At 38.0% G+C, this 20,617-nt stretch overlaps 1 protein-coding gene across 1 annotated transcript in view; it reads right to left on the bottom strand.

Annotated features, from left to right (window-relative positions):
• Itga8 (integrin subunit alpha 8) overlaps positions 1-20,617 on the bottom strand; it is a 168,056-nt gene that overhangs the window by 76,836 nt on the left and 70,603 nt on the right. Inside the window, exons 14-15 of the mRNA XM_076873117.1 lie at positions 6,790-6,835; positions 4,286-4,393 (exon numbers count right to left, since the gene is read on the bottom strand). Of these exons, the coding sequence (XP_076729232.1) occupies positions 4,286-4,393; positions 6,790-6,835 (154 nt within the window). The remainder of the gene's footprint in view (positions 1-4,285; positions 4,394-6,789; positions 6,836-20,617) is intronic.

Genomic DNA, 20,617 nt, shown 5'->3' with positions numbered 1-20,617 from the left:
TGAGAGGACAGATGTACACGGAAGACACTCTACAGTTTTGCCATGAACCTGCGTGAATCCTAATCCAAGGAAATATCTTGCTATGGCTTGTGGGATGACCTGCACTTGGCCCTGGTCTGTGACCACAGGGGGAATGAGAAACATCCCATTGTCTCCTCCTGAGTTTGTTGAATGTTCTTACCTTCCTCTTGGAAAAATTCTTAAGTTCTAACTAATAGCATAAAAGATGGAGCCTTTCCACATTTCAAAGGAAGTAAAAAATATAAGAAAATACTCATTATGATTTAATGACAGTCTTAAAGATTTTACCAACAAAATACTACAGCATTATTTAAATATTTCCACAGAATTCAAACAAAGTAAATAAGCCCCAATCATACTTTAATTATATGTCGGCTTCCTGTGTCAAACATAATGAAAATGTGTCACATCTGGGATTCATCTATCTCTGTGACCCCAGTCAATGTCTCCCTTCAGGGTAAATAATTCGCCACATACCATTAAGTCAAAAGTTTCCCGAGATGTCTATGCCATTACAAGTGTTTATACCACTTCCCCAGAGAAATCACAAATTCCGGTGCACTTCTACTTCAATTAGAAGTATTCAAGGACAATGACTAGTCAATCACATCTCTAAATTTTGTAGCTGGTCCGGCTTCCAAAAATGGAATTTTTTCTGTGCACAACTTTTTTGTTAAAGTCATCTATTGACCTTTATTCTATTTATCATTATTCTGCATAGACAAAGCTCATTAGCTTTTAGAAGATAAATTCATATTTGTAATGAAATGATTGACATGTGTTAATTAAAACAATTTTGGAGATAGTGTTTTGTTTAAAACGAACAGTTCAAAAGCAATATAGATCTGGGAAAAGGAAGAAATTAAAGCTATGGAAGTAGACATTATTCCCACTCTGTGAGAAGGTATTTGGTAAATGAGGTTATCAACTGAAGGGTTACTGTTGATTTATGGATTATATGTTAGTCTCCGTCTATATTTCTTAGTTTCCTGTTTCTGTTCCTTCAATATCATTAACAACTGGATGACTCACATTTTTCATGAAGCTTAATATAATCACTATACAACTTACTGAATTACTGACAATAGCATCTTTAAAACCTGTTGTTTTAGAGATGTCTTTAGCAGAAAAAAAATCTTTGTCACAAGTTTCTAAGAACTCTGTTCTAATCTAAAGAGAAAAACCTCAGACTAATTTTGCAGTGGACTGGCATATTCATCTAAAACACAGAAAAAAAATCTGTTATCTACAGATCCATGCACAGACATCATGTGTTTTATATACCATAGAATTAGGACCACTTGCAGGTTAGTACATAGTTATAAAGTATACTTGGGTTGTCAGGAAAAGCTGTGAACCATTATTGAATTTATAATCATATTCGGCATGGCCCATTATTCTGAATAGGTCTGATTGGAACAACAACCATGAAATCAATCCAGACCCCTCATCACATAAATCTAAATGAAACTGTTCACAGACAGTGCTTCTGATATGGTCAGGACAAGACACAATCCTCATACTAATTGCCACCTATGCGCGGTTGAAATAATGATCCTGTGATATGAGTCTGCTCATAGCTATCCACGTATGATGAGAAGAAAATCAAATCAATATGAAACTTGATTTAAAAGCACAAAATAATTCATTTTTCACTCTCGCCAATTCAATCCTTTTTTGATGATGGCAAATATTAGATTTTACATAAAGTTACTTAAATCTGGAAAGGCTTTTTGTTGTTATTTTCCAGATTGGTAAATTGACTAGTTAATTTTGCATTTATAAAATGCAAATTTCCACTAGTTTTTTTTTCTAATTTGTTAAAATTAATTATGCTAATATTTACTGAGTTGGATTTCCTTTTCTTTTTCTAACTTAGAAAGCCAATAGCAGATATCTTATAAAGCTACACAGCCAATTGAAAGACAGAAATCTACAATAAGCTGGGTTTGGTTATACATGCCTGTATGCCTATGATCCCAGCAACTCAGGAGGCTGAGGCAGGAGGATCATAAATTTGAGGCCAGCCTCAGCAATGTAGCAAGGTTCTAAGCAACTTAATAAGCCCCTGTACAAATTAAAAATAAAAAGGTGTGGGGTTGTAGGTCAGTGGTAAAGTGCCCCTGGATTCAATTACCAGTGCCCCAAAAAAAAAAAAAAAGGAAAGACAAATCTATATTGATGAAAGTGAAGAACCATTTCAGATCTACAGTAAAAGGTTATTCACAGAGGACTTTCAATTGCTTTGGAAAAACTATGCTAAATTATCAGAATAATAACAATAACTATAAAGAATGAGAGAGACACATTGTATACTAAAACAACTGCTATCTCTATATTTTTTATACTCTGAGGTACCATTCAGATTTTTTTTTCTTTTTTTCAGTACCAGAGATTGAGCTCAGAGGCACTTGACCACTGAGCCACATCCCACCCTGTTTTTGTATTTTATTTAGAGACAGGGACTCACTGAGTTGCTTAGTGCCTCACTTTTGCTGAGGCTGGCTTTGAACTCACAATTCTCCTGCCTCAGCCTCCTGAGCTTCTGGGATTACAGGCCCACTCATAAATTTTGCAAATGAAAATGAAATGCCTTTCAGGAAACATGTGCAATAGAATTAAATAAATAACTTTAAAGGAATGTAATATAATTTGTCTACATAAGAATCGCATCTCATCTTAATAAAATGACTTAATGCAATAGGAAAATTGCTCACTAAAAGAACATTTTCTGGTTAAAAAGTAATAATCTTTCTGTAAAACCAAACAGGTTCCATAAAACTACTTAAATCTTAAGGAAACTATCCATGGAACTAAAAGTCCTTAGGAAAAAAAAAATTATCTCGTTCAAAACCACCACATTCTATACCAGAGTGTGCTGTCCATGTTGAAGGAATTCCTTCTAGAAATCCACAGGGTTAGAGAAGACTGCATGGGGATATTAAAGTTTTAATACTCTCACTCAAGTAGCACTCACAGTTCACTTAATGTTCATTTAATCATGCCAGGCTAAGGGAAAATGCTGGCTCTTTCACATATTTTCTCAGATCAGGTTTTCATTATACTATTTTATGGTTTAAACCATTTAAAAATGTGCTCAGGGCATTTCCCAACTACTTTCAAAAGCAGTTAAGGGAGAGGACATGCCTGCCCGCTATAGGAGCTCCCAGCAACAGGATGTTTTTCAAAGAATTATTCGGGGTCTTCTGGATCCCCCACCCTCCATCCTCAAGTGTTGACTTTGATATGAACTCCTGTCGAAAGGCCACCAGTAACATACTAACAGGGGCTAGAAACGACTTCTTTGGGTCACGACTGGCCTTTTCTACATTCTGACATTCTGAGAAACTGAACATACCGCCTGAGTTAGACCGCATCTCCTGGAAAATGAGGGCAAATCTCAAACACCTCAGGGATTTATTGATTTTCCAGGAGATAAGCCCAGTTGGCATAATCCAATATAGTGACCTCTGACCCTTAAGAACCTACTCTTGAAATACAAGGGGTTATTTTCTTGGGTTTTGATATAATCTAGTTTCATTTTGTCCTCCTTTCATGTGACTGGCACAATTCACATGAAAGCTGGCTAAGCAATATTCTCCTGTGGTCCAGGCCAAGGGGCCATGATTCTACCACTATTCCTAATAATGAGCTCGTGATCACAAAAATTTAGGTTAGAGCATACTCACACACACACACACACACACACACACACACACAATCTCTTTTTTGTAAGGTTTACCTTCTATCTAGTTGTACATGCTATGTTACAAAACTGACATCTGCATTCAGCACAGGAAGCAATGATTTAACCCAAGCTAGACTATTAGAAAAGTTCCATGGAAGGGTACAGAAGAGATATCTGAAAAGTGGCATCCATAAACATTTGCAAATGCAAGATAAGGTATTTTGTTTTATTTTTAGTTTGATTAACATTTTAGTATGCCAAAGAGATCTCTCCAAGATTTGTTTCACTGGGAATTTGCCCAAAGGTTTTGATGCTTCTCATTTCAGAGCCTAAAGGTCAGAGAACTAGCCAAAGGTTGGCATCATGTCATAGTTGCATTTGAAAGACTACTTCCTTGCTACTCAAACTCGGTCCACAGACAAGCAGCATCAGTGGCCTCTTGAAGCTTTTTCTAGATATACAAAGCTTCAGGCCCTACTTCAAACTTACTGCACTGAACTATTGCATTTTTTAAAAATAAGATACCAAGGTGATCTGAATCCACATTAGAGGTTGAGAAGCACAGGGTGAACTCACCAGGCCACAGGTGTCAAAGATTCTGGAATCTGGCAAGTTTTATTGTCAATATTGATAATCACTGGGTGCAGCAGAAGCTGGGCATCCACAGTCACAACTGGCCTTGCTCTGCAGGGAGAAAACACAGGGTCTGAACGGACCTCACCAGCGACAGGCAGAAGCTCTCTTCCTGAAAGGCAGAAGTCTGCTTCCAAAGGCTACTGCCAACATTCCCAGATTTGTGCCAAGAATTCTGTTCTCTGCATGAGTTAAAGGGTAGCACACTCAATTAGCTACCTCTGAACACACCTGATAGCATATGAATCCCAATAAGGGATGCTGTGGGCCTATCAAGTGTAGCCATACTCACCGACCTGCTTTCTTTATGGAATGGACTCACAATATTGTGACTACATTGGTATAAACTACTGCTTTACAATTTGGTAGAATAGTTACATTCATGCTTGAGAAAATCCATCATCTTCCAGCCACTCACAGTAAGTATTTGAATTTTACAATGTTGTTGGCTCATTGACAATGTTTTACCTCAATCGACAAGGTTCTATCTGAGCTTTGTAGAGTTAGCTAAGCACATGAGGGTAGGTTTACAGAATAATTCTGTACTTAACTCATTTTTGGTTCTTTTTTTTTGTTGTTTTTTTTTGGGGGGGGGGTTTGGGGTTCTTAATCTTGACTGCCCAATAGAATCACCCAGGGAACTTTGAAATATAAGGCTCAGGCCACACCATACAACAACCAAAGGGGAACCTCTGGGGCAAGAACCACATTGGAATGTGTTTCTAACATGCAACAAAGTTTGAGAGGAACTGATGGAGTTAGTATTATTCTGGCCACTCAGGTGAGGATAAAAAGACCAGAGAATAAGTCACCACAGAAGTGAGTGGAGTGATTTTTAAAGCTTGGGAATCAACGCCACCAGATTTCAGGATGACGGTAGGAGTCCAGGCCACCATATCTCAGGATGCAGTGACGCCATGTTGGGTAAGTCTTCTCTGAAGATAGAAGAGGGAGCTATTGACTTGGGGGTCAGAAAGTTGCTTAGGACATTGCTTTAAGCAATTTCATCATTACCACATGGGGCCTACTGGGAGTTTTCCTAAGGTGCTTTATGCTGTATATCTGTACTTCATTATTTTTATTTTCAATATTGTGTTAACTCCAGTCCTTATTAGAGCAGATGACAAAATGGAGTTAGATGTCCAAGGTATTTATTGTGGCAAACACCTACGAGAAAAGAGGGGAGTGAAGGGAGGAGGCTTGGAGTTTTGATACCTGTAAGGATGAAGGGAGGAGAGAAGGTTGAATAAGAAAGTTCTGGTGTGGGTGATGGGGTGTCCTTGGGTCAGAGTTGCCTGTGAGGGGAGTTGCATGTCTTGTAGGAATAAACTTCTATTTATGTCCTTGTTGTGCTCAGTGGTTGGCTGGGAGCTGCTCATGGGAAACAGGGCATTGACACAAGAGCAATGGCAGATGAAGAAAGTAGCAGTTGGGGCCATGGGGCCATTTCTCTTCAACATTTTGTGGCCACTGCAAACCCCAAGCCCCAAGCTTCAAAGCTTTGGGAGTTCCAACTGCCTGATTCTCTAGAGCCCAAAGTGGAAAGTCATTGGTATAAATCAGCTCTCATTGAGTTTATATGGAACTGATGAGGAAGAAAACCCACCTACAGCAGGAAACCTAACCTCAGACTTTCTCTGGGAGCTGACTGTATCAGCACTACCTGCCCCTACATGCCTAGGGACCACTATTTATGCTCTCTGACTTTTGTCTCAATATCCTGACATAGTTTCTTAAATTCTTATAAATGCTTTAAAGAAAAGTCCAAACATTTTAAGCATCAACTATCTAACCAGCTACTGTTCAGAATACTTCACATGCAGATTCTCACTGAATTCTTTTGAACAAAGGTTACCTAATAAAGTCAGCATTGCTATTCCATTTTAGAGATAAAACACCTGAGGTTTAGAAAGTTATAGGAATTTATCCAAGGTTACAAATTAGTGAGTGTGTGGAACGGCCTGGCTTGGTTTCCACGCCTGTTGCATTTGAACTGCTGATCAACACTTGATTTTGCAGGCTGTCAACTTCTGGTATGTTTTATTCCTTAACTCAGTGTCCACACTTGATTATAGCAGCCAAGGTAAAGAGTAAATTCCCCCACCCCAAACTCCTCTACGAGGGCACATTTCAATGATTTCCAAAGTACAAAGAAAAGTTCAAATACAGTAATATTTAAAGAGTGGCTCATTTTATGATTTTCTGAGTTTCAAATCTTACTTAATGTTTCACTGGTAGGGACTGGAAGTTTGGTCATCAAGTATGAAAATAAAAATAGAGAAGGATGAAAGGCTAAAAATTGAGGGCCAAAATACCTCCAGATTTTAAAAAGAGCATCTAAGTATTATCCAGAATAATCAGAATAGGTTTTTAAGGCAAAACAAACAATAAAAAGAAAATGTAACTAAAACAATTAGAAGAACATTTGCATACCACCAGCCACATACCTGTAAACAGCTACTTTTCCTGTTCCAAATGCACCCACAAGTAAATCTAAAAAACAGAAAAAAAAAAAAAATACACGCACGGTTTATAGAAACAATCTACAGGTTGAGCATCCCTAATCCAAAAATTCAAAATTCAAAATGCTTCAAACACCAAAACTTTTGGAGCACTGACATGGAACACAAGTGGAAAATGCCACACTATGATTCTTTATTTCATGCACAAAATGATTACAGATATTTTATGAAGTTACCTTCAGGTTAGGTGTATAAAATGTATATGAAATGTAAACCAATATCATGTTTAGACTGGGTGCCCATCCTCAAGATATCTCATTATGTATATGAAATATTCCAACACCCCCAAAGCTGGGAATCCTAAACACTTCTGATCAGGGGTATTCAACCTGTACTAAGCTCAGAACCAGAAGTAGCACATGAGCATCCTGAAGCGCTGATTGCAGAGTAGGAACCACTGAACAAGAACGAACAAACCTTTCTTAAGACATTTTGGAAAGGGTATTGGAGCTTCAGGATAAACAACTAGATATGACAGGAGAGTCAACTAATATCAAATCCTCCAGCACTCAGGGAGACCATCTTTCTAGAAGTGCCTAAGAAATTCATCATAACAAAATTTTTCCTATCCTCCAAACTAGTGGTACACATTCCTAGAAGAGGAAAAGGCACAAAGCAGTTCTCAGTGTCCACTAAGCATAGTGTCTTATGATGCCCCTACCAGCCACAACCCTATGAAGCCAGGATTTTTACCCCCGGAGAGGGATACAACCATTTGTTCTTTATAGGTAGTTTGGATGGTGAGTATGCTTTTGGCAAAGCAGTCAGCAGTTGATGAAATAACTGACATATATTCTAACAATCTTAAATCACAAAGCGTTAATAATAAATAGCTCATATTGATTGAAGGTTTACTTCCACAAAAAAAATTCTTCTAAACGATATACTTTGATTCCTAACCAGAAGTTAGGAAGTCTCTATTGTTAATATAGTTTTGCAGATGAGGAAACGGAGGCTTAAGAAGGCCATGCTACAAATTTACTAAAGTTCAACAATCAGGTCAGAGGTGAAGCTTGCTTACAGCAATAGATGATTCTGGAGTATTTGGAGGGATAGCACTCACAGTTGTTTCAGGGAGTTTCAGTGATTGGTTAGTACGTAGGTGAAACTACCCACTTTTTTCAACCTAATTTACCATGTTTATTCTTGGTGGGAGCGAACCAACCCAAATGGGAATGACAATAGCTAAACCTGCAGAGTGAAATTCAGATGTAACAAAACTGGGCTTCACAGAAACAAGAGCCAACCAGCAGAAAACAGTTGAAATTATAATTGGTTCACTTTAGTAATAAAATAGAATTGAAAATAGAAAAAAACCCAAGACCCCCAAAAAACAAAAAGGAGGGGAAGGAACCTGAGTTTGTTGCTCAATATGGAAACTAATAGCATAATTAAATAGGAATAATAGGTTTTGCACAGCAGAATGATTTATAGCCACCTTAGCACCCACCTTTCCACCTGAGGGCTTAATGGGCTTTTGGCCATTTGTGGATGAAACCAGATGAAAACTAGGACAGTTTCCTATCCCTCTGACATGCTTGCCCCCATGCCTCTGATTTTCCTGCTCAGGTGGAGCCCCAGCTGCCCATAGCAGCAGCTACCTTGATAAGAAAAATTTTAAAAAGATCCTATGTCTTTCTTCCTTACTCCCTTACCAGTATTTCTGGAGATCACTTCTCAAACCAATTACCTGTTTTCTAGTCCTTGTTTTAATATCTGCTATGGGAAAATTAAACCTAAGACACAAAAATTCTAGTTAAAATTTGTATTTAAAAAGTGGACTCAAACAGTGAGATGTCTTATAGATACACAATCAGATTGCAACAATAGGCTCAGAATTTTGACACCAACTCTCTGCATTTAAAAATATGCATATATGCATATACTAATGTTCAGATAAGTCAAACAAAAGTCATCTAAAGAGCTCACTATTAGCAAAATTAAAGAAAACAGTAAGCAAATGGCCAACTATGGCTCATGGAACAAAACTCTTTTTTAAGGGCTTAAATCTTTGAAGATACAAAGGTTTCCTAAGTCTACCAATTTTTAATATTATAAGGATAAATGATGATATCAGAACCTCAACTTTTTTTCAGTGATTTTTCTCATTCATTTTTGTTACATTTGCCTCTTTTAGCATATTAGTGCATTTTTGCTATGTCACAGGAAAAGGAGCCACTGATTTGCAGAAACATAAACTCAGTCCATCCTGTGTAATCACAGACTCCAATATTTAGACAAGTGTAACACATATGGCCCTGGCCTGAGTCCATATGTGTTGACCTGACACCAGACAGGAGTGCTCCATTATGAAAAGTGATTCAACAGGAACTACAAGCTGTGCTCTTGACTCTGAGTAAGATGACTATTTATACAGCAAGAGTAGAATTTGCATAAATCACAGGTGAATTTTATGAACGGACTCCCTGGATGGGCAAAGAAAACAAGACTGTAAACCTTTCCAAGCACAAATCTTTAGGTTTGCATGTCCCCGGTATTTCATAGAATAGTATGGGTTGAAATAAAAGAAGAAAGAAATCATCTTTGCAACCACATTAGCAGGTACCCTGTCAGATACAGAGTAGAGACCTCATAAATGCTTGCTAAGTAGGGAAGTAAGTAATAATGGGATAATATACAAAAGATGAGAGGGATGAAGAAATGAGTCAGTCAGATGTGTTCATATAAACCATAGTTAAATTCTGCTGTGTACTTGGAGGTATTAAGACCGCCCCCCCCCCACACACAAGCATCAGATTCTAGAAAGTAATATAGAGGATTCGTCACAACCAGATTGTCTTTAGAGGTGAGCATTTGAGATACCACCTGATGGTCCTCAGGAAAAGAACTTTTCCTTTAGGAACTTTAATTCCTGTGCCTTAGGGTGGGAATTTTCCTACTTTGGAAAAATAAAATAACTGGCAAAGTAGGCCACAATTTTCTTCATAAGAATGTGGCCTCAGTTCTTTAGAGGCCAAGAAAACAGTTATCTACCACAAAAGTATGTTTGTCTTTTGAGACACCACCTTGGTATTGTGCCTGCTGGAAAAGGCCAGAGAATTTATACTCAGGACCTTAAATTGGTCAGATCTCTTTAGGGGAGCAGAATTGATTTATGGTTTGTGTTTCTAACCAATTTGTCTTTCCAAAGTATACGATTGGTTTTGATAAGCACTATATGATTTCTCTTTCTCTCTTGTGTTCCCTCTCTCTCTCTCTAATACACACACACACACATACACACACACACATATATATACACACAAATATGTACACATACACATAAATGTACATGTACACATGTCTATAGCATATATTAAAGTATATGCATATAAATGTTACATATATGCAATATATATGAAGTGAAATACACACACATATGTAACATTTATATGCATATACTTTAATATATGCTATAGACATGTGTACATGTACATTTATGTGTATGTGTACATATTTGTGTGTATACCTACACAGACAGAAACAATACCCTTTAAAATTTTTGCTTAATTCTGTGCTTAGGAATTTAAATGATAATCTACAAACAAAATAATTTTTGTGCTGATCTTTGAATTTATAATTCTGAAGTTTCTTCCTTACTTTGAGATAACATAGGTCTCACGCTGTTATCTAATGTTTACTTGTCTTCCTTACAGAAATATCTTAAAGGCAGATCTAAAAAAAAAAAACAAAAGAAACACTCTGCCCTCTCTCTACATAGACACTGTTTTTTCCACGCCCTCCCCACGCACCCCCCCCCACCCCGCAAGAAATAACTGGCAACTATAATTGGTTCTTTCCACTCAATAAAAAAAATGTTCTCAAAGTGCTCAAGGCCTTTCTTATTGCCTCACATTGCCTGAGAAACAGAGTTTATTTTCCTTTTGGCTTTTGATGGAATAACTGAGTACTTTTAAGGAAACAAAAGGGCTGTTAGCATAAACGCAGGATCAGTTGGCAAGAAAAAATTACCCTAAAAATGTGAGGTCATAGGAGATGTATTACACCTTTGTTTTGTATTTCATTCTTTAAAACTGTTATTCTTATGTGAGAAAGAAGAGCCAAGCCTTTAAAGTAGTGCTTGGATTGTTGAATCTGATTCCACTAACAGTGAAAGAAATCTTAGCGTTGGAAGAAGTGCTATTTGAAAACATGAGCTTTGTTTTGAATGTGTCTTTGAGGTTTGGGTAGGTGCACAGGGTACAGGGAGGAGATGGAAGGAGGAGATTTCTTAGGAGAAAGGGCACATGGAAGAGGCAGACAGGAGGAAGAGAGGAGCCAGTATCCAAGAAGCACCCAGAGTCACTTCGTGGGAGAAGTCTCTGCAGCCCCTCCAGCACTACATCTCATAAGCTGTCAGCCTTTCCCACCTATCACTCCCTGGGGACCATCTTCTCACACTTCACTCCTGCCTTGTTGAAAAATGGATGGATGCTGAAGTTTACTGCTACAAATTGCTGCAGATGTCTCCTTTTTTTTTTTTTTTTCATTTTGGAATTAAAAAACATTTATTAGCCGGACACGGCGGTACACAACTGTAATCCCAGCAGCTCAGGAGGCTGAGGCAGGAGGATCACAGGTTCAAAGCTAATCTCAGCAACTTAGCAAGGCTGTGAGCAATATAGAGAGATCCTGTCTTAAAATAAAAGGTAAAAAGGACCAGGGATGTGACTCAGTGGTTAAGCATCCCTAAGTTCAATCCCTGGTACAAATTTTTTTTTTTTTTTTTTTACTATTTTAGAATACTTCTACAATGAGAATTGCTATAAAGAACTTCCAAGTAAATGAGAAACACAGGAACATAAAAATACTAGTTTATGAAATGATTACAATTACTCAAAAGGGAAGACCCCCTTAAACATGACCAGAAACAGAAATGACAAAGGAATTTAAAAAATTTTAACTTCTTCAGATAACATAAAAAAACTTCAGCAAAGTTGAAAGAAAAATGAAAGAAGCAAGGAAATGTTTACAAAGTATATGCTCCATCAAAAGCTAGTTAATATTTTAGTGCTCAGTAGAATGTCTGGTACCTAGTAAAAATGAATGCTAATTATTATTATTATGCTTAATTTTTTAAAAACTCAAAATTAATAAAACTCTAAACATTCTAATAAAAAAATTACTCACATAAAAATACTTATGATCAAAAGATATTCAACTTCACTAGTCATCAAAGGAGTACAAAGGAATGTACAATGAAATATCTTTTTCAGCTTTTCAAATTTGAAAAGATGAAAAGATTAGAACTAGGCAGGGTTGGAAGAGAGCAGAGGACCAAGAACTTACATGCTCTATTTGTGGAAGAATAAACTGGTATGATTTTCTTGGAATATAGTTTGTTAATTTATGTGATAATGCACAGAATTTGCATTTCTAGGCATTTATCCTGAGATATATTGCATAATTGTACAGGAAATGTCAAACACAAAGCTAACATTCTAATCATCTAAAATGTAATTATAGTAATCCTCCTTTATAGTAGTTTCATTTTCTGTAGTTTGTTACTTACAGTCAACTGTGGTCTGAAAATATTAAACAAATATTTAGATATCCATTTAATATACACATGGATACATAAAAGTAGTCACATGTTTATGAATATATAAATCTATAAATAGAAAATTCCAGAAATTAAAATATGTATTTTTTAAATTGGGCACTGTTCTGAGAAGTGTCTATTGTATTCACACAGTATATGCTATCCACTCGTTAGTTACTCAGCAGTATGTTGGTTATCAGGTCAACTATCATAGTATCACAGTACTTGTATAGTTGCCAAACACTAAAACACAATGCCTGTTTCATCTCACATCACCTTATCATGTAGGCATTGTATCATCTTCTATCAACACAAGAAAGGTGAGTATAGTACAGTAAGATATTTAGACGTGGGATACCATATTTACTAATTTTTATGATAGTATATTGTTATAATTGTTTTATTTTACTAGTTATTAACACTTTACTGTATCTTATTTATAAGTTAAACTTTATCACAATAATACATAAAAAACAGAATATCCAAGGTAAGATCATATTCAATTTTAGGCATGCACCAGGAGTTATGGAATGTATTCCTCATGGTCAAGAGGGAACTACTTAAACTCCTTTGTTGCAACAATCTCATGAGGAAGTTACTTTTATTATACCCACTTTAATGGGAATAAAATAATAACAATAGTAATGAGGAAGAGGAGTTATAGAGAGGTAGGACCCAGTTTGAAGACTGGACAGTCTGGTGCTCAGCCACACTCCTACCTGCTTACTATGATGCCACATTACATTTTATTTTTTCTCTTTTTACAGTTTTTTAAAATTGAAATATATCTTACCATGGTAAATTTTATTCTTTTTAACATACAGACTTGAGAGCTTTCATAACAGCATCTAGTCATGTAATTATTACCACAATTAAGAGATAGGGCATGGTGGTGCACACCTGAAATCCCATCGGCTCAGGAGGCTGAGACAAGAGGATCAGGAGTTCAAAGCCAGCCTCAGCAAATGCAAGGTGCTAAGCAATTCAGTGAGACCTGTCTCTAAATAAAATACAAAATAGGGCTGGGGATGTGGCTCAGTGGTCGAGTGCCCCTTCACCACTGAGCTCAATCCCAAGTACTAAAAAAAAAAAAAAAAAAAAGATATAGAATAATCAATCCATCAAGCAACTCTGCAGTCCAACCTGCCCTGACACCTCGCACCTGGCATCCTCTAATCTGTTCCAGAATGACATGTATAGTATGCAGCCTTTTGGATCTGGCTTCTTCCATTCACTTTAGTGTGTCTGAGATTCACCCATAATGTTGTGTGTTAGGAGTTCATTCCACCTGTCGCTGAGTGGCGTCCCACTGCGTGTGGCACTGGATGACCCATGATCTGACTGTCCATTCTGGCTAAGAGACCCCTGAGTTATTTCTGGGTTTTGAAAAGTCACTGTACATACTTGGATACAGGTTTTTGTGCATCTACAGGTCAATTTTTGATTTGCACATAGTCTCTTGTTGAATTTCTCTAAAGCCTTTGAATCCCTCTTTTCAATGCAGTGTAGTATTTCAAGTGGAAAGTTAATGAATCAAGGGTAAAAACTAGGAAGTCTACCTTCTGCTCTACTTTGCCACTGGCTTCTGAACGACCTTGGAGAAGTCACTATTCACTGCCGTTTCTCTGGTGAAGCCTTTAAGGATCTCAGATGAGAAAGCCAAGAACTCAGGAGAATTTGTTGGGGTGGGGCGACCGCATTCTCTGTGCTCTGATGTACAATCCAGGAGTCTCCTTAGTCTCTTGACACAAAATTCCTCCTGAGGTGGGGGTCTTTTCTGACACTCTCCCTGGTTTTACCAGCCCTGTATCTGAGACTCTGCATGTCACCTGTGCAATCTGGCTTCACCAACTCATGGTTCCTGTCTTGGCATTTCTTCTGCCTTCACCCCACAGAATCACCTCCAGACACTGCCCATAACTGACCGGGCTCCATTTCTGGTAAGCCTCTTTCCCTAGCACCCAAGTATTTTTAAGATGAATGAAGGTTGTCAAGTGGAGTCATTTACTTGACCTACCAAGGTCTATTCGCTTTCATTTGATGATGATATTAAGAGAAATAACAGGATTAGAGACATGGTATGAAATGCTGTGGTTAAAGATGGCACGTAAATCTGGCAATGTCCCTTTGGAAGTGGGCTATGACATTGGTGTGTTTGGCACTAGAAAAACAGCTCTTGTCTGTGGGAAGGAGGCATTTAGATAAGTCTCCTTAAGTCTGGCAAATGTGTTAATCTAAAAATAGACAGAGGCTGTCTGTCTTCCTTGCTTTTTTATTGCAACATACAAAGTATTACTGAGGGGAAGGTTATGAGTTGAGGAAGAAATGTTTGAAAAAAAAATGCATGATTTTATCCCAGAAAGTAATAATCCTAACAATCTGACTGAAATGCTTCCAAATGAACTCTGAAGAAAAACATTTATGAGTTTGAACATGGTATTAGGTTGCAACATTCTAATTTACTAAGCGTTTGCTTTCCTTTAAAAAAAAATCCCACAAAAAAGAAAGAGCGAAATATCAAACGATGAGTCTGCCTTATGAAAATAGTTTTCTATACATTATTAACATCCTGTGGCTGCAAGGATTATTTCTTCCCCTACTCTGCTCTACTGATCCACTTGCTGAATTCCATGTCACTGTGTCAAAGGCATTTCATTTTGTCCTTGTCGTGACCACACCAACGAACACTATGGGTGCTGTCCAGTCAGTTACTGAATATCCCAGGGAAAAGTTTGTTTCTGTAAGACCAGTGTCATTTATAAGTAGCTGCCTATTGGGAATGGTTTCATACTCCAGAAGAGCCCAGCAGCTCACAAGACACTTCCCTTGACGTCCAACCTGATGGAGAAACGTCTATGATTGGAACCTCATGGGGTTTCCAGGCTTGCTAAGTGCTGTGGGCTGCATTGTGCCCGTTCCCAGGTCACATGTGGAGGTTCTAACTTGTAGTACTTCAGAATGTGTCTGGATTTGGGGATAGGGTCTTTAAAGAGAAGCCAAGCACACAGGTACTCCCAGCACTCAGTGTACTTAGTGTCCATCAACCAACTCACCAATGGATCATGTTAAAAACACAGACCAGGACCCACTGAATCAAAGTCTCTAGTGAGACCTACAGCTCCTGAATCACTCCTATCCTGAAGAAGATATTATGAGTTTTATATCCTTCCCTAGCGCACATTTGATTAAGGGAAATAGTACACATTCCTACAATTGGTGTGAGGCAGCTCTAGGGACAGAAAGGAAAGAAGCCGAGGAAGAGAAGAACTGGGCATCCCCCAGTGAGCTTCCTCTACTCCATAATTTCATCTGAGGCCTGGCTGGACCCCAGGCTTTTGTTGTTTTTGCACTCTCTTATGAGCATCTTTTAGGGGTTGATAGATTTTAGGTAACAGGCACTAATGTCATCACAGGAAAATGTCAGTAAAATGTGTCCAGTGATTACCCTACAGAAAGAACAATATTCTGTGACAATGTTTCCAAACAGAAAAGACTGAAGGGGATTTTCGCACTGTACTGATTATTTTGAAAGTTGCCTCTCTCTCATTTAGAGGTGGTTTTAGACATAGGTCACCTGTGTCAACAGCTTACAGCACAGAAACAGGTCTGGGGCAAAGAACCCAGACCTCGGGCTTGGAGCTTGATTCCACTCCTCCACCTCCATTTGGCCAGTGGAGTTAAGAAAGAAGAGCAATTGACTAACAGAGTAGTTTGGGAGTTTGCAAATTGTGTCCACAATAATTCTGAATGGTGGGAGTTTGGTCTAGTCATTTTTCTTGTGTGGTTGGATAAGCTAAGGTTAACAGGTGTAAGTATGTCCCAGGCTTCAGTGTTGGTCCATGATGGGTGAAGAAAGGATCACATGGGCCCCTTCCCCTGGTGTGGTGCTCTTCCCGTTTTGCTGGCTATGGACTCTCCCGATCCAGTCACTTGAACAGCAATTGGCACCTATATACCCAGCTAAGATAGAACTGGGAGCAAGAGTTGAACGTTTGGCAAGAATGAGCCTGCCACTTTGGAGCATCTTGTGCTCCCAGGAGAGGAATACCAAAGTTTATTTTCATCATCTCTATTCCTATTTTCATTCTCATTCTGTACAGGAATTACATAGTTTTCTGATAAAGTAGGGTTGGAAGGCATTGGTGAGCTAAAGAGATGAGAGCAATAATTTATGCACAAAGCTGTGTGGTTGTGAGGAAGTTGGTCTGTTCACTCATTCACATCTTCACAAATAAACCTATAAACCATCCACTGATATATCCAGTATTGACAAGGGGACATTTGTATCCGTCACTGTTTTGAAGACCAGGATTCCAAAGTGAGCAAAACCAAATCTGTCCCTAGCTTTCAATTTATACCGCATCCAGTCTGGTGGGGTGAGAGACATGTACTTCGACTTCCTGAGGAAGTGACATTTGACCTGAGTTCCTCAGTGGGAAGTGAACTCCTGGGAGAATGGCTAGGGTGCACAGAGACTTTGACACAGAGGGGTGCATCAAGAGAATGACACTAAATGGTGATTTAAAATTTGCATATTAACCAGTTAAAATAACTTAGAGAGAGAATGGTCAGTGGAAAGGCAGAAATAATGTGAGGTTCTAAATACGAGGACAGCTTATTCCAGCTCTTTCCCTTCCCTCTCTCCCTCCTCCTCTCCCTGATAGGAACCATGGCCAGGCAGCACGTTTTTATTAACTGTACCTTTGCAAGCAAGATGAAGGGCAAATGATATTTTTCTCCTACTCACTGATGCCCTGTGGCAGAAATACGTATAGTCAAGAGTTCACTTATCTGGTGAGGGAATTTTTTTGCCATATTTTACTACTTTAAAGTAGGATATTATTTAAATCTGCTCTGAAGCAGACTCTAGGGTGAATTATGTATGACAGATTATTATTTGTGGAAAGTCTTGTTTTAGAACATGATTCAGGTGTGTGAGAGGGTTTGGGTTTTCAATTTAAGGTCATTGCTGTGTCCTTGATGGAGGGCACCATATTTCAATATGGCTGCCTCATCAAAGGTGAAACAGGAGTAAGGCAGAAAGGGGCTCCCACAGGTCTTCTTATCAAAATAAACAAAATAGAAATATCTGTTGCAGAGATGTGACAGTTCCCAAGTTGTTGTGTTTTAATCTAAGCCTGGGGAGAAAAAACTCAGCATACTATGCTATTGGATTTGAAAATAATTGCAGATAATATTCTTTTGGTTTTTCATAAATGCAATTTTAACTATAGACCAGAGTCATTTTCAAGCTCAGTCTGTGAATTTCCTCCTTGGAAAGACATCATAAACATAAAAGATGAGTGTGTTTGTGGATGCCTGGGCACTAGTACGTAGGTATGCCAGGTTCGTTTGAGCTGTACATAGAGCAATGATATAACTCTTACCACAGAGGAGTCAATACAGCTTGAAATCAATCACGGTGGCGATATGTGCACCGCGAAAATTGGTAAATTATACAAATCTTGTCTTTTTCTTTTTTTGCTCTGGAAAGTTGGTTGTTAAATATTTTCTCCAACACACTTCTGAGTATAAAGGCTCATTCCAAATTAATGAGATGGACAGGACCTCTTAAAGGCATGCAGGATGCTCCCCAGCTGTCTGAGGGAAGGGAGACAGGGCAATCATCCGCCAGCTCTCACCAGCAGGAGCTGAGGGTGGACCTGGGCTTCTCGCTTCCAAACACCTCCAGCTGAACTCAATTGATTCAGTGCATCACTCTCACCTGGGAGTCTTTAATGTTTTCAAACTCAAGTTTCTTTTCTGTTACAACCCATTCTGCTCATTGCTTAAGACTAAAGTCCTTAAAACATCATTTTGAACTATAAAAGATGCTGCCTTTTCTCATTGTTTTCCTAAGAGTATCAATTATTCAGCATGCTATTCAAGGCCTTTAATTATCTATCCCCAATTTACCTTTCAACATTTTTTTCTCCATTTATGCTCCAATTAATTTGGATCAAATCACTTCCAAAAATTGCCTTGGAATGATGGAAAGAGAAAATCGCAACTGGGCAGTAATAATTGTTACAGGTGAGACTTATCAGTGGATGCTTAGATTAGTGGACCAAAGTATGATGAGAAATGAGATATTTGTATAGTCTCATAATAGCTCTTCAGAGATAGGGGGAAACATCCTGGGAAAACCTGGCTGATAGCACCCTTAGCAAGTGATGGAAGTGCCAAAGACAACAGATATCACCTCATGCCTCCAGGCCCATGATGCAGGGCCCAGCATGACCTGTGTGGTATTCTTGCCAAACATACATCAGCTCAGCCTAGTTGTGAGCAAACATTTGGCAAACCTAAATTCAGGGATACGCTTGAAAATTGGCTAATACCCTTCAAAAGTGTCAAAGTTGTGACAGCAAAGAAAGACCAAGGGACCCTCATAGAGTACAGAAGACTAAGCAAATGAGATAGTTAAATGCAACAAGGGATATTAGATTGGATCCTGGACTTAAAAAAATTATGAATGGAACAAATGATGAAATTTTGTAGAATTTCCAACGGATCTATTGATCAGTTAATATTTTATTGTACTATAGATATACAAGATGTTACTATTAGGAAAAGCCATGTGAAGGACTTATCAGTTTTTCTGTGAGTCTAGAATTTTGTCCAAGAAACAGTTAAGAGAGTATTGTATAATCTCTTAAAAGATAAATCCTTAGTAATTCACTCAAAATTGCAGCTGTGGAGGCAGAATATCTAGGTCTTTCTAGAATAATAGAATCAAGGAATTTTAGAGTTAAATTTTTTTAAAAAAAGCAATTCATACATCTACTTTGCTTCTAGGTAGGAAAACAAGGCCCAGAGAAGCTGAGTTATTAACATCATAGTTGGGAGAATTGGTTCTAGAACTCAGGCCCTTTACCTCCCAATTCCTTTTTACTTCTACTTTATGACACTACTTGTTTCAGGTCCATGAACTTTTTCAGTATAATTAATTCAATTCAATCCAAATTCATAAGATATTTTTATAAGAAATGTAACATTCTAATTTCTAATGTGTTTATAATGAAATTATGAAAATCTTGCTCTAAAGGAATGTAATGTTTTGCTTTTCATACAAAGCTGAGGAACAGTTTGAGAAGTGAAAATAAACTTTTACTACAAGATTTGAACTTGGTTCAACTAAACTTGATCAATTTCAAGAAAGCTCAAAGTTAATTAAAATGCATCATTCTCTTCAGTTAAGCTCCCCCCCCATTTCCTCTTGAATATAGACTCTCTCTTGTTCACTTATTGTGCTTACAACACACACACACACACACACACACACACACACACACACCCCTCATTAAAACAGATGATGGGTCATTTTATTTCACTGAGTGTAATTGTATGAAATGACTTCATGATATAATCATTGTATATTAGAGGTCTGAATGAAACAGTGATAGTCTTGGCATCCAGCCCATGTTTTCCTTCGGTTTTTATTGCCTGAAAGATTTCTGCTCCTCAACAAAACCTACCCTCTTCCCTCTCCTCCACCCTCTCATGTCTGGGCTCTGCATTTAGCAGATGGTGTTGTTATGCAACTATGTTTAACGGGATTAAACTAGATCATTGAATTTTAAGAATCCTGACCATCACAGCTGTTTTTCCTCTGAAATGCTTTCGTTCAATTAATGTGTGTAAGACATCCTTCTGGTCAATCCTAGCTTTCCAAGGAGCATCAACATGGGAACCTGAACACATTCATATTTTGAATAAGAAAAATAACTTGGGTGCTAGAAATGCAAATACTTATGACTCCTATTTCTGTATGTGTGCCCCGTGACAATATTTGTTACCAAAAAATGTCTAAAAAAAAAAAAACTGGGTGGATACATTAGACATTAAGAAAATGACTGCCCATGTTTCTGTAATCAAATCTCCATAAATCTCCCCATGTATGTCCTTGAGACAGTGTTTTTCTCAGGTATCCTGCTCAAAATTCCAGGTGGTCTTTTACAGTCACCTCTTACTTTCTGCTGTTCTTCTGCTTTCCACTACAACCGGTAAGTCCAGTACAGTCTATTTTTCAGTTACACCATTTTGTTAGTTCCTTTCCTTCAATTCCCATTGTTATCACACTAGTTCCCACCTAATTTATATGTAATCAAATATTTTTCAATGACTAAGGGGCTGAGAGGGAAGAGCGTCTTCTCTCCCTGGCCCCCTATAAAGCACAGCAGTAAGGAAAGAGAGAAGTACCTGGTCTCT

The sequence above is a fragment of the Callospermophilus lateralis genome, chromosome 13 (genome assembly GCF_048772815.1).
Source record: "Callospermophilus lateralis isolate mCalLat2 chromosome 13, mCalLat2.hap1, whole genome shotgun sequence".
In the NCBI taxonomy this organism is placed as follows: Eukaryota; Metazoa; Chordata; class Mammalia; order Rodentia; family Sciuridae; genus Callospermophilus; species Callospermophilus lateralis.
This window is presented reverse-complemented; position numbering and strand designations above follow the sequence as displayed.